This window comes from Danio aesculapii, chromosome 8 (assembly GCF_903798145.1).
Source record: "Danio aesculapii chromosome 8, fDanAes4.1, whole genome shotgun sequence".
Classification (NCBI taxonomy): domain Eukaryota; kingdom Metazoa; phylum Chordata; class Actinopteri; order Cypriniformes; family Danionidae; genus Danio; species Danio aesculapii.
In genome coordinates this window covers 27,893,646-27,908,578 of record NC_079442.1, presented here as the reverse complement: position 1 = coordinate 27,908,578, position 14,933 = coordinate 27,893,646, and the positions used below count along the sequence as shown (strand labels likewise).

General features: G+C 33.7%; 2 protein-coding genes across 4 annotated transcripts in view; both read left to right on the top strand.

Moving 5' to 3' along the window:
* Positions 1-2,619: 2,619 nt before the first annotated feature.
* tmem9 (transmembrane protein 9) lies at positions 2,620-6,960 on the top strand. Of its 3 annotated transcripts, none has more exons than XM_056463559.1 (6): positions 2,620-2,695; positions 2,956-3,056; positions 3,497-3,588; positions 4,202-4,310; positions 4,391-4,522; positions 5,558-6,960. In XM_056463559.1, exons 2-6 carry the CDS (start codon positions 2,961-2,963, stop codon positions 5,690-5,692), a joined length of 564 nt encoding a protein of 187 aa, XP_056319534.1. In that variant the 5' UTR covers positions 2,620-2,695; positions 2,956-2,960; the 3' UTR covers positions 5,693-6,960. The 3 variants fall into 3 exon arrangements, with proteins under 3 accessions (XP_056319534.1, XP_056319535.1, XP_056319533.1); XM_056463560.1 differs by having other exon boundaries at positions 2,648-2,731; XM_056463558.1 differs by having other exon boundaries at positions 2,651-3,056.
* A 1,685-nt stretch (positions 6,961-8,645) lies between these two features.
* cacna1sb (calcium channel, voltage-dependent, L type, alpha 1S subunit, b) overlaps positions 8,646-14,933 on the top strand; it is a 39,142-nt gene continuing 32,854 nt past the window's right edge. The window contains exons 1-4 of the mRNA XM_056463555.1: positions 8,646-9,099; positions 11,280-11,385; positions 14,210-14,349; positions 14,794-14,927. Coding sequence (XP_056319530.1) covers positions 8,882-9,099; positions 11,280-11,385; positions 14,210-14,349; positions 14,794-14,927 — 598 coding nt within the window. The 5' untranslated portion in view covers positions 8,646-8,881. The remainder of the gene's footprint in view (positions 9,100-11,279; positions 11,386-14,209; positions 14,350-14,793; positions 14,928-14,933) is intronic.

Below are 14,933 nucleotides of genomic sequence, written 5' to 3'. Positions count from 1 at the left end.
ATGCGGCCTCGTCTGAGTGACGGGTTAAGCAACCAATGGTGGCAGAGCATTTAAATCGGGAAAATTATTTATGAGAAGTTTGAACAAATTGTGGAGTTTATGCAAGATGACACACTCGTTTAATGTGTAAACTTTGAGGACTTAATTTGACAAATTTTGCAGGCAATTATGAACAGTATTTTTTTAAATCACCAGTTATTTGTAATACGTTTTGTCTTGCTTTCCATTTGCCTATTTAATTCCTGTAGAATGGTTAATTATTGGTGTCCATGCGGGACAAAAAGTCTATACGATATTATTATCTTTTTAACCTAAGGCTCTATTTTTATAGTCTGACATCTAGGAAACAAAACAGCTGTTTTACGCCACTTCAATAAAAATGGAGACGTGTTGTGAAGTCTTTTATTTTGCTTTTAGCCGGTAATGAAGGCGGGACTTGTAGCGTGTCATTATCACGTGACAGCGTGACGTAAACATTACTGAACTTCCGGGAAAAGTCAACAAATGGTAAAAAAAAAGCTATAGCAGTTAAAGAGGGATTGGTAGCAATTTATTTTGATTTGGAAAAAGCATATGATATGCTCTGGAAGCAGGGATTACTAATTAAAATGAAGAAAATTGGTATTGAAGGAAGAATGTTTAATTGGGTATTGAGTTTTTTATTTGATATAACAATTCAAGTCCAAGTGGGTAGTGAAGTTTCACAAATTATGAATATAGAAAACGGAACTCCACAGGGAAGTGTGATTAGTCCTATACTTTTAAACATTATGATTAATGATATTTTTAAAAATGTTGCTCCTGGAAGTAATACAGCATTGTATGCAGATGATGGAATAATGTGGAAAAGAGGAAGGAATATTGCATTTAATATGGATAAAATTCAAGAAGCCATAGATATAGTAGAGAAATGGTCATTAGAATGGGGTTTCAAATTTTCAACAGCAAAAACATGTTATCAAATTTTTACAAAGAAGAAAATAACAGGGAATAAACAGCTTAGATTATATGGGTCATGTTTAGAGAAAGTAGACAATTTTAAGTATCTAGGATTATGGTTTGATCAAAAGTTAACCTGGAAGAATCGTATAGATTATATTTTAAAGAAATGTGGAAAAATTTTAAATTTAATGAGAGCAGTGTCAGGACAAGACTGGGGTGCTCACAAACAGTCGTTAAAAGGAATTTATGATGGACTTATGCGATCTAGTATTGATATGGATGCATTGTATATGAATCAGCATCGTCAACATTATTAAAGAAACTAGACATTATGCAAAATAAGGCATTAAGAATTATTTTAGGGGCAGTGAAAACAACACCTATAGCTGCTCTTCAAATAGAAACATCAGAAACGCCACTCTATATAAGAAGACAAAAATTGGCTCTGGCTTATTGGGTAAATCTACAGGGACAAAGAGAGAATCATCCTGTAAGAAATGTTTGAGTGATTGTTGGGAAATTATAAATACACAAGGGAAGGGATTTGCCTGGAAAATAAAAGAATGGGTAAATGAGAATGGTCTTGATATATTATCATTTGCATCAATAAATATAATGTCACCAATTTCACCTTGGTTATTAGATCAACTAAAAGTAGATTTAAAATGACATGAAAACAAAAGAGAGATGGAAGGAGCTGTTAACATAATCACATATGTCAAGAACTACATTAATAATGCATATCACTCATATCTACAAATATATACAGATGGTTCAAAGAGTTTGGAATCAGGAAGGACAGGAGTAGCACTCTATATCCCAGAACTTGAAGTGAGGAAGGCTGGAAGGATATCAGATGGAACTTCTGTATACACAGCTGAGATGGTTGCAATTTTGATAGCAATCGAGTGGACATATGAAACCAGACCTGCTAAAGCTCTAATATGTTCTGATTCAATGGCTGTCTTGATGAGTTTAAAATCAATGGAATCAAAAAGAAGTGACATCCTAACAGAAATCATGATCAAATTTAATAGTCTAACACAGATGGGAGTAATAACTCATCTAATGTGGGTACCAGCGCATGTTGGAATTCAGGGCAATGAGGAGGCGGATAAAATAGCTAAAGAATCTTTACTACAAAATGAACCAATTATTCACATTTCACTAAGCAGAGCAGAAGGGAAAACCTTAATCCTAGAAGCATGTAATAGGAAATGGCAGAAAGTTTGGGAGTCCAATAACACAGGTAGACATTATTATAAGATCCAAAAAACAATAAAGAAAAGCAAAATATCACATAATCTTAGTCGAAGAGAACAAGTTATTTTAACACGTTTAAGAACAGGACATACACATTTAAATAAAACATTATACATAATGGGGAAACATGAGACGGGTTTATGTGACGAATGTCTAACAGAGAAGACAGTGGAACATGTTTTAAAAAGGTGCAAAGCATATAAAAATGAAAGAAGAAATCTTAAAGAGGAATTGCGTAGTTTAGGATACAAGGATTTCACAATAAAAGGTTTATTAAAAGATGGTTTAGATTCAGGGAGACAAATAAAGGCAGTTATAAGATTCATTAATTAAAAATAGTGGATTATACAATAGAATTAGGGAAACCAGTTCAATCTCTTCACACTCCATCACAGTAGGTGGCGATATGCACCTCTAAAGTTGGTTCGCAACTCGCCATAAAACCAAGAAGAAGAAGAAGTCAACAAATGCGTTGATATAAATACTGTCTGTACGATTGCGCGTTAAATTTAGCGTTTGCTCTTGTGTGTGTAATATTTTATCTAGTTTTACTTCCTAATGTAATTTTATTTCTTCCAAAATACACAATTTAGACAGGAGAAGGCCTAATCTGCGAAACTGGTTGTCTGTCAATCTCTTAATAATGCGGCATAAGCCATTTAGTAACTGATTATAAGCACGTTGTTTATGGTACAAACATTACCTTTAATGTCAAACGACGAATAATCTAAATGCTATTTTATTTTACAGGCGTCATGTCCTTCAACATTGCACAAAGTCTCCGGAGACCAGTTATTTTCCTGGCGTTTCTTGTTCTCATAGAAGTGGTGTCGTTTGCTAATGCAGATAAGGTACAGTTTTACTGGCTCATTTTCACCTGTATCCTTATTTTTTTAAATCTGTATATGTTAATGAATGTGGAAAAAAGACAACATTTCTAATGTTACCAGGTTGTGACATGTTGTTACTGCATTTAGCGTTTTCTATTAATAAAAAATAGAAAACTAAATCTTTGAAATATTAACTTTTACAAACTACTCCAGAAAAGAAACTTAAATAGTTAATAAGTTTACATTTGTATGTTATTCAGCAAAATTTTGTAAGAAGTGAATGAGATATGGATAAAAGACTTTTATTTTACTGAGGTTTAAAAAATAAATAAACGAGCAAAACCCTAACATGAATTGTGTATCATTAAAAAAAAGTTACGTTTTCTTGCTAAATACTGTGACTTTTTTCATTTTAAGGAAATTACTGGTCTCTTTCTAACAATATTATGTTGCTTTCACAGAGTTTTGAAGATATGCGTTGCAAGTGCATCTGTCCACCTTACAGAAACATCACTGGTCATATATACAAAAAGAATGTGACCCAGAAAGACTGGTAAGACCTAGATCAGGGGTGCCCAAACTTTTTTTTATGAAAGGACAAAAACCAAACTTGATTGGGTTTGGTGGACCGAAGCTAAATAAACTGAATTGTATTACATTATGGTAACTTGGTAATTTAATAATATTTAAAAAATATATTAAAAAAATGTATTTAATCATATCAATAGTTTTATAATATATAATATAATATAAAGAATCGAGTTCAATGTTTTTTTTTCAGTAGTGAAATATGTATCATAACAGTGGTTTTAGCAATGTGCCACACACACACACATCTATATCTGTCAACATCTAAAAATAAATGTGTTAACATTTAATTGAAAAATGTAATTACATTTTTTGTAGCAATTAAATAACCAAAAGGTTATGTAAAATTAGAAATGACCATCTGTTTAACGGATTCACCCCAACCTTCCCCATCATTTGTCCATCTTTTTTCTTATTGGTTGGGGGGCCAAATCAAAGGTTACCATGGGCCAACTTTGGCCCTCTTATGGATTTTTGGATCTCTGCTCTAGACAGACTGGTACTGTCTGTAAAAGATATATTATCAGATATATCTGATAGTTTTCAATTTATATAATAATGAATGTATTGCCTTATAGTAACTGTCTGCATGTGGTGGAGCCCATGCCAGTGCCTGGTCATGATGTGGAGGCCTACTGTCTGCTCTGTGAGTGCAAGTATGAAGAACGAAGCAGCAACACCATCAAGGTAGGAAGCAACTTGTTCTTTTATTATCTAATGCATTTAAAGAAATTTGAGAAGTATTAATATTCTGATATATTTCCAAGGTGACCATTATCATCTACTTGTCAGTGGTCGGAGCTCTTTTACTGTACATGCTGTTCCTGCTTCTGATTGATCCTCTGATTCGCAAACATGATCCGTACACCATGCCACTGCAGAATGAAGAGGATTCTGAGGTATGTGGAAACTGTTTGAGAAGAGTTACAAGAGTCAACATGGAAATAAAATTCTTATTGGGCCTCAAAATTACAGGTTTTAGCAAAACATTTTTGTCCAAAAAGTCCTCCACAAACCCTCTGCCAGAAAAATTCAGCCAGAACAAAAAATACAAGCTTTTCTTTTTTCAAGATCTACAATTTCTGTATTAGTCAATAACAAAATATCTAATTAGCCAATCACATGGCAGCCCTTAATGCATTTATGCATGTAGATGTGGTTGGTCAATATGATCTACTGAAGTTCAAAGTGAGCATCAGAATTATGGATGAAAGAAGATTTAAATCACTTTGAACATGGCATAGTTCTTGGTTTGAGTATTTCAGAAAAGTATTATCTACAATGATTTTCACAAGCCACATAGGAATATCAAAAGCATCAACTTTGGTACCAGTCAGTATTGTAGTTGTAAAAACATTTGAGCACTGTTGAGCAGGTCCTTAAACACTACTGATTGTTTTTTGTGCTCATGTGCTCAACAGATATAACTGTGATTGGCTTCAGTGATCATTGACTCAATGTATATCAGTGCAAGTGGTCGGCGAAGAGGGTCAAGCAATGATCTTTGGAGCCAATCACATTCACGTTGGTTAAACAATTAGTGGCCAATCAGTGATCTTCACTCAAAATGCAAGTAGGCAATGCTGATATCACAATATTTAATTTCATTACTGATTGGTTCCATAGTCAGTACTTTTTTACGACCAAAACACAACCATCTCTTCGGCTGACAAAGAATGGTCTAAAAAATGAAAAATATCCAGTAAGTATAATTTCTATAGGAAAAAAACAATTCCTGTTAATGTCAGAAGGAACAGCCTGACTAAACTGATATAAAGACCAGGGAAACTCAATTAAACAGTCATTATGTTTGGGGTCTGCAGTAGCAACATTGTCCAACGTGACCAACATTGAAGCAGATGAGCTAGCAGCAGAAGACAACAGTTACCTCTGCTGAATATTTGAGTATTAATTGTGGTCTGTGTCTCCTCCAGGATGTTAGGCCACGTGTAGACGGTGCTCGTGGAAATACAGTGCTGGAGAGGGTGGAAGGAGCTCAGCAGCGCTGGAAGAAACAGGTCCAGGAGCAGCGCAAGACTGTGTTCGATCGCCACAAGTTACTCAGCTAAGCCCTCAGACAAAGAAAACAACTAAATGGCTGCACTGTCTGAGAATATTTGCATGGTGGTCTTTCAGTTTCAGCTTTTATGACAATATGATTATCAGTGAACCTTCTGCTTGTACAATATTATTAGAATTATTATAGTCTTACCAAGGCTGACTTGGTTGTGTGAAATTCCTAAACTGAATCTGTGAAAGCATAAAGCTGGTAAAAGAACAGTTTATCCAAAAAATAATGTGATTTATTTATTTATTTATTTATTTTTAACTAATTATAGAATACTAATAGACATACTCAATGCAAAAGTCCTCAAGTGTTACTGGGGTGCTGTATTGTAATCTTTGGCAATGAAGTTACAATAATATTAATTTTTTTGCCTGATAAAGGGTTAATTATGACCAGGCAATGCGTATGACTTCCATTCTTCAGCCAAAGAGTTTTGTAGATATTTTTTTCTCCATCTATTGCAACGTATATCATTTCTGATGGTCCAAAATCTATATAGACAGCTTTGGTTTAATCCACCTGCCCACTTTGACAAATAAGGGGTACACACTTTAGAAATTAATCCTTTCTTTTCTTGGATTTGTGGAAATCTGCAAGGTTTTTTTTTCGCGGGGTGAGATATTTCTTTAACGTATAAATGAAGAAAATCTGCTCTTATTTGCATCATTCCAATGATAACCTTTATATTTTTCACACTAAAACTTGAATATATATGTGTTGTTGTTACATTGGAAATACATTGCAATGAATCAGATTAAATGTAAATTTGGGAGCACTGATGTTGAACTGTACGTAGTCTAATATAAATATGTTTAGAATGTGATTCAAGCTGTTTTAGTTTCATTCTGTGTTACCAAATAATGTGATAATTCACTCCCATTATTTATTATTATTATTTATTTATTTTTCATTGTTTGCCAGTTGATTATATCTTTGAGGCATACATCAAAAGTATATATTTGTAGTAACCTAATTTAAAAGTCAAAATAGTGAAGGAAATAAGGCTTTAATTAGTTGGTTCTGTTAAACCGGGTATCATATACTTTCTTTTGAAATTACTGATAATTTTGTTGGACACGTTAATTCATAGAAATTCAAACATACTGTTTTGTTCACCTCAAAATGTGAAGGATTGGCTTGGTTTTATTTGCTGCTGTAATAACTGGTTTTCCAGTATGCATCCAGAACACTTGCCGCTGTTTTACAGCTAAAACATTCTTGCTTCTGTAAAAAATGCACTGAAATATTAAAAATACAGAACATTGCCAACTTTCTTCGTACAGCCTGCCTTTTTGTGTTCAAATTTACCAAAAATATGAATGTATTTTTAGAGACACTGATTATTGTTACTAATTGTGAGTTATGAGTTAAAAGTTTGATGATAAAATTCAATGGTGAGTTTTAGATTTACATTTAATAATTTGGTAGATTAAAGGGTCTAAGCTGAAAAGAAATTGAATGAATATATTTGGCAGATTATTGCAACCAAATCAACTTAACAAAAGAGTAACAATATAGTATCACAGTCATTCAGACATAAAAATATTGTATTTACATGTTGATTTTGGCAGTTGGCTAGGGTTTTGTTGTGACAGGAAAACTATTTATCTATTTATCTTTCTAATGTAAAAGTAATGATATTGTGTTGTCTAAAGTTGAATATAATTGTCTGAATATATTGCAATTTAGTTGTTATTTTTGACCAATTGTCATCTTATTCATAGGAAACATCATTTGAAGTTTACAGAACAAAACAAAATTAAAAACTTGTGTAAACTATAAAGAATCTGAGAAATTCCTAGTTATAACAATTCAATTTTTTACAGTACTGTGATAGTTATAATAAATTACATATATAATACTCAGTACAACTACAGTTTTTACATTACTATAATGGTTGGGTTTAGGGTTAGAGTAGGGGTAGATGTTAAAAAAATACAATTAATGGGAAATTTAATAAATAATGTAAATAATTCTCGTTAACTTCCAGCCACAAATGTATGTCTAGCAACAACCTAGCAACAAAACACTGCTTAGCTGTTGCTAATATACATGTAAACTAGAACTTTGCAGACAGAAAAATGTCAAAATAAATAGTGTGTGAAAATAATATTATTGTTTTTGTATATATATATATATATATATATATATATATATATATATATATATATATATACATACATACACCTACACGACAAAATATGAATTTCTTTATGAGGATGAATTGTATGAAAACAATCTTAATACATACATATTTTGTACATATTTTTTTTTTACCTAAACTATTCAGTTGTTTTGAGATTATGTTATATTTAATTATTTAAAAGTTACTAAAAAATCTTAAAAACATTATGTAGCTAATTACATAAACTACAAATATTTTTGAGATTATATTTGATCAGAAATCTCTTTCATTTACCAACAAACCAAAGCCATCTAAGTCAACTAACAATATTGCCATGCTATCAAGGTAATGGCAACATTAAAACTTATCAATACTTATTGTGAGAATGGGAAAATATTGGAAGTTTACAGAACAAAACAAAACTTAAAACTAGTATAAATTGTAAACAATCTGAGAAATTCCTAGTTGCTTAATTTTTCCAATAGCTGTATAGTGTATAAAGTTTAAATGCTAATGGGATTTTAAATTTAGTTAGAAGTCATCAACCCTGGATCATCTTCTTATCTGCTCCTTAATACAGCAAAACTGCGTAGTAAATAAACCAGTCACAACTTTAACATGTATTCCCTCTTATCCCCATATTCCCTCTTCTTCAGTCTCCAAACTGTGAAGATATAAAAGTAGTTGAATTTCTCTTTCATTTTCTATCTTCTGCTGCACCCCAAGTCCACCCCTCCCCTCCTCCACCTGCTTCCATACCCCAAGAATGGACACTGACTGCCCGTCTATATTTAACCCTCAGAAGGGGCCAGCTGCGTCTAAATGCTCCCTGTCCCTCCAATGCCTCCTTGTCTGGTGTAGGTTTGCACAGGGGCCAAGAAGTTTGACTGTGCCTTCCTTGGAGAGGGTGAGATGAGGGTGGATGAAGCTTAGGACCAGACTGAAGATCTGACCTGGATTTAAGGAGGCCAAGGATTTGCTGAACACACTTTTGGGCCAAAAAAGAGAGCAAGCTTTCAGTTCATTTTCACTGGAATTTGGAAGAATACATTTGGGAGATTGAGAATGGAGTCAGGCGGTGGTGGTGGTGGAGGTCCTGGGGGTGGCGGAGTGGCAGGTTTGGCCTCATTCATCATGAATGAAGAAGAACTGAAAAGAAAACAAAGGGAGAAGCTGAAGAAACTGCTGGCCACTGGAGGAAACCCAAGACCTCCACGTACCTTGTTCTTCTTCAAGCTCAGAAACCCTTTCCGGAAGACTTGCATCAACATTGTGGAATGGAAGTATCCTTCGAAATTACACTCGTTCTAGTTTTCCCAGCAGCTTTGGAGTGTGTTTTGGTGTTCATTGGTTAGGGTATTGAATGGTATGCTGAGATGGGCATGTTTTAGAAAGGTATCCGAGAGCTGTTTTCGCATGCCAGAAAAAGCACACAAGCACGGCTCTTATTCGTTCACCATAACCATGATTGATTTGTAAAGTGAGGAAAATGAAATAGCCACGTTTCTTTTGTAATCCCCAGGTTAAGTGTCTCTCAAGGTGCTGAAATTTGTCTCAGTTGTGAACCTAAGGTGTTAAGCTTTTGTTATGCATAACACTCGCCATGGTCAATTGCAAGCTGTTATATCAGGTCTTTAGGTGACTATTCACAGCTGGTCAGCAAATAAGACTGGTGTTAATTGGCACTTTTCATTGTTTTAACATGGCTTTAAACGTTTTATAGCTTTTAAATTGGCAGTTTTGTCTATGCAAATATAATTAAATACACAAAAGGTATTTGTTTAAATGCTTTAAATAGCTAGTTTACCCAAAAATGAAACGTTATTCTCTATTTACTCACCCTCAAGTGGTTACAACCTCAATTCAATTTCTTTTTACATGTTCAAACGACTTCATTAAAATGAGCTGAAGCAACACAATTCTTGAGATTTCATTGGGACAACGTAAATTTTTTTGTTAAATCCACATAAGTTTGTTAAAAGTGTTAACTTAATCGATTTGTGTTGGGACAACATGAATAAATTGTGTGAAACCTGCTTTTTTTACAGTGCTTTATGAGAATGTTAAGAAATGTTAAGAAATGTTAAGAAAACTGAAGTCCATAGTAGGAAAAACAAATACTACGGAAGTCAATGGTTCCCCAGTTTCTTCAAAAAATCTTTATTTTTGAGAAGAAAGAAAATCAAACCGGTTTTAACAAGTAAAGGGTGCTTAAATAATAATAGAATTCCCATTTTTGGGATAACTACCCATTTAAGTTACAGTTCAGAAAAAGTTGGAAGCAGCTTTTTAACTTCCTCTTTGATGCCACCCTTTGATACCAACTGAATACTCAGTAAATATTTGCAACTTTCAGATCCTGTTTAGTTCAAAAAGTAAGAGGAGTTTAAATGGAAGTCTGAATTAGAGAATATCATTTAAGGGTTTGAGATTTAATTCTGAAGCTCTTTTTTGCACATAGCTGTATTTATACAGTATAATAATATTCTGTCTGTGTACAGCTGTTATGTGAGATCATTAGCGGACATGACGTTGAGATGGCAGAGAAGTTCTCATTCACTCTCTAGTGACAGAAATGGGGTTACAAATAGTTACAGATGACAAGTCAAGGGAACTGAGAATATTTTTTAAATATTTCCAACCGTATCATATATTACTTATACACTACCGGTCAAAAGTTTAGGGTCAGTAGGATTTTTAAATGTTTTAAATTAAGTTTATCCTGCTCACCAAGGCTGCATTTATTTACTCAGAAATACAGTGCAAATGGTAAAATTGTGAAATGGTATTGCACTATAAAATAATTTAATTTAATCATTCATTACAGTGATTTTAATGATGAATTTTCAGAATCAGAATCAGAATCAGTTTTATTGCCAAGTGTGCTTCACACACACAAGGAATTTTTTTTGGCTACAGAAGCTTCCAGTGTACATAAAGTGACAACACAAAATAAATATATAAAAAAAAAAAGATAAACATTAAACAGATGCGGTTTTTCATTTTCAGCTTCATTACCCCAGTTTGCAGAGTCACATGATCCTTTAGAAATCACTCTAATATGAATTATTATAGCCATTATTATTATTATTATTTTATTATTATTAATGGTAATAGTAATAAAGGCAATAATTACTGGAGTAATTTATTTGAGACTACATTTAATAAGTAATAAATACATATTTAATAAATATTTAACAATTTTACTTCTTTTTTTTTACATTTAATAAATGCCGCCTTGATGAACTAAATAATTTGATTAAAATTATTTAATAAAATGAATAACTAAAAATAAAAAATTGACTCTAAACATTTGACCGGCAGTGTATATTTTGAGTAGATGCTTATGCTGGAGATGTTTTTCATTGATATCAAATGTACTGAGCAAACAGCCATCAAATATATATTTCCAGTGACGGCTTTTATCATTTTGTACAGTGTTTTCCTGAGCAGACTCTATCAGACCTTTTGAGATCATCATCCTGCTAACCATCTTCGCTAACTGTGTAGCTCTTGCTGTGTTTCTGCCCATGCCTGAAGAGGACACCAACAACACCAACTTAACATTGGTGAGACGCTGTGAAATTATATTTATTGAATGATAACGTGGATTAAAGGGTCAGCTCTTCATTTATCTCTCTCATGTTGTTCCAAACCCTCAAGACTTTCATCCATCTTCTGGTGAAACATAAAGTTATTTTTAATGAAATCTGAGATATTTTTGTCCCATCAATTGAAAATCTGTTCACCCAAAACTTTGACACTTCTAAAAGTTGATGTAATCTAAAATAGATAAAACTTTGACACTTCAAAAAGTTGATGTAATCCAAAATAATAGCATTATGTGAAGAACAGATTTGACTCATTGAAACATTAATGAGTGCATCTATGAGCAGAGGCTCAACCATATATCCTTGGTACGCAAGAACACATCTCATTGGGTTCTTACATCAAACGAGTTTCTGTGACCAAATGAATATACTTGATTAAATATATTTGAATAAAGTCCTGAATGAAATATGTACATTTTATAAAATGTTCAGAGAAAAATTTCTCATGGGTTTGGAATGACATGTAGATGAGTAAATGGTGATGGAATTTTCACTTTGGCGAGGACTAACTTTAAAGGATGAATCTCTGATTACTTTATAGGTCATTTGTGGTAATATGTCACCAGTTTTGTGACAAACTGGTATTGCAAGTGCAAGGATGAACTGGAATAAAGTGATGGTAGATACACGCCTCAAGTTGTGTTACCAGAGAATCTAAAATGCTTGAAACTCATCCAAGATAAAGTGTTGTCCAGACTTTTGCCTACTCTGATCTCTGGCCATTGCGTTATGAGGAGGAGAACGTATGTGTTTTGAAACTGATACATGTGCGCTATCATTTTCGCCCAGTTGGCGTTTGCACCAGACTTCATTGGATATTTACGTAAATAAGAACTTAAATGAAATAAATTGACGAGATTATATACTTTGAATGCCATAGGATGTTTCACAGACTTAAAATACACCATGCTAGCAGGTGCTGTGTTGTGTCGTGGGATTTATATTTAGCATATGGTTGGTTTAAAATGTGCGTATCCAAAGGTGTGACTTTAAAAATACACTCAAATCTTGGAAGGGGATTTTCATGACGCATCTACAGGAAATTAATTTAGATTGTATGAAGTGAACATGACTGTTCTGTCTCTCATTAGAGATGAGGGTCTATTATATCATTTACCCTAACAGAACTTAGCTACTGACTTTAAGTCTCTGATCTCCCATTTGACACTTTTGAATATATAATCACTTAAAAATAAAGCCAACACCTCTTTACGCAAGCTTATATCATGACTCAAGCTTCATTGGCGGTATTTAGGTCACACGCTCTTTCCACTAGCGTATGTAGTCATATTCTCCTGTCTCAGAACATAGGCCGTTATTACATTTCACATGGCACAAATCTGAGCTCCACTCACTTATTGACCGCCCTGGGTTTACAGTGAATTGCGCTGGTGGGTCGTCCATTCCTCGGATTCTAAGCCATGAAACAGGAGCTGAGTGCAGATCTCAGGAGGCATACGCAGAATTAGGTTGATATGGCCTGTTAGAATAGAAAGAGAGCCTGTGGGCTGAGTAAACACACAGATTGGTTCAGGATCAGTAAATTATCCAAATAATGTAGTTGACAGTAAGGTAAAGCTGCTAAACCTCTCTTTGAGAGTCTTTTAGGCTGTGGAAACTGCAAAACGTCCTTGAACTTTGCTCAGAAAATAAAGAAAAATATTTAAAGTTGTTTTAAATTAATAGTGTTTTAAAATTACAGCAGTTAAATTTGATTCTGAGACATTCATTCAATGTCAGAACACAAAAAAGAACCCTTATTTTGTATTATAAAAGGTCATATTTTGTTTTTTGCTGATATGCATACCAGGTCAAAAAACTCTTTCTTTGTCTTATAATATGCATTTATATTTACCTAATTATCCAAGCGACTCCCATATGAATCGTTCAGCGATTCATTTGTTCCCAAACCACTCCTTTGTGTGAGTCTAATCTGTGCTGATTGGTCTGATGACCCAGTCTGTTGTGATTGGTCGACTGGGTTCAGCTTGAGACAGAGAGAAACGCCTACCAAGACTATAAAGTAGCACACAGAGTATGTGTGAGCCCAATACAGAAATGCAACAAAGCAATGCAGTTAAACACTAGCATACTCTACTCTTAAACCTAACCGCATGTAATAACAATGGCACACATTCAGTATTAATCCGCACAGTGGCAAAAACTGAACTATTTTAAAAATTGACTGCTTGTGAGGAACAGCTGATGGTGGCCACAACAAAGACAAGTAGCAGAGGATCACGAGTTCAGAAACGCATTTAAATCGTTAAAGGAAGAAGCACAAGTCACGTTTTCAACGTGGTTTTGGACACAATATGTGAATAGCCCAATAAAGATTTAACCTGAAAGATACATTACAAGCACAGATCAATAATAGATGTGTGATTACAAGCCGCAAAGAGCAATTACAGGTTACAACACAATTAAATACATATTTTGCAAACTACACAAAAAGTGTAAATCTTACACAAAAAAAAATCTTAATTTGTGTTCCGAAGATGAAGGGTAATTGGGATTGCAATGAAAAAATGGCGAATAATTAATAACAGAATGGTAATTTTTGGTTGAACTAACACTTTAAAATGCATAATATGCAGTTTTATTTGATTTCTTCTTTGACATTAGTCTTAAAGCTTTGATAGCAGGTACTTTATTGTCCAAACCCAAGGTGTCACATCACAATTACCGCTTGGAGTTGTAGTGATTATGAACAAAACTTCAAAATACCACTTTATAGTCATGTTTTCCATAAATCCCCTTCAATATTGTGCTTTCTTTGCAGGAGAGTCTGGAGTATATCTTCCTGGTCATTTTCACTCTGGAGTGCTTTTTAAAGATAATAGCATATGGCCTCTTATTCCACGAAGGAGCCTATTTACGAAATTGTTGGAATATATTGGACTTTGTCATTGTTTTCATGGGGTAAGATGACATTCACTGCTTCCAAAAAGTCTAAAAAATGCACTGCTGTCCACTGAAATAATTGCTAAATCAGTCCTTAAAAACAATTCATTGTAGAATTGTGGTGGTATGAATGGAATTGCTTACACAAACAAGAAAATGAACTCACTTATTTTGTGTGTCTTTCTTGTGTTTTGTGTTTGGGAAAGAAGAATGTGATACATATTTGCTCTTATCATTGTTTAAGTTGTCTGAATGCTCATTATTAGTTTATTGCCACTAAAGTATTTTATGAGTGTTCATGAGTATTCTGTTATAAGCCTCATTAACTTGCTTTCAATCCTGTCAAAGATTAAAACATGGCTCTTTATAAATGAGCTGTATAAAGCATGCAATGAAATATGTCATTTCTTATTAACTGTATTTGATATTTTTCCAGTAATCCTTTTTTTAAACGATTTCCAGGCTCTTCACACTTGTTGTAGACACCATCGATACAATAACAGGAGTTCAGAAAGAGAAAGGCGGAGGCTTCGACATGAAGGCTCTCAGAGCGTTTCGAGTCTTGAGACCTCTGCGCCTTGTCTCTGGAGTTCCCAGTAAGA

Excerpts from the sequence above, each read along its gene's own strand:
- tmem9 (XM_056463558.1), top strand. The coding sequence starts at position 2,937 with ATGCTATTTTATTTTACAGGCGTCATGTCCTTCAACATTGCACAAAGT. Across the intron at positions 3,057-3,496 it reads CGTTTGCTAATGCAGATAAG|AGTTTTGAAGATATGCGTTG; the intron begins GTACAGTTTTAC and ends TTGCTTTCACAG. Across the intron at positions 4,523-5,557 it reads AGAATGAAGAGGATTCTGAG|GATGTTAGGCCACGTGTAGA; the intron begins GTATGTGGAAAC and ends TGTCTCCTCCAG.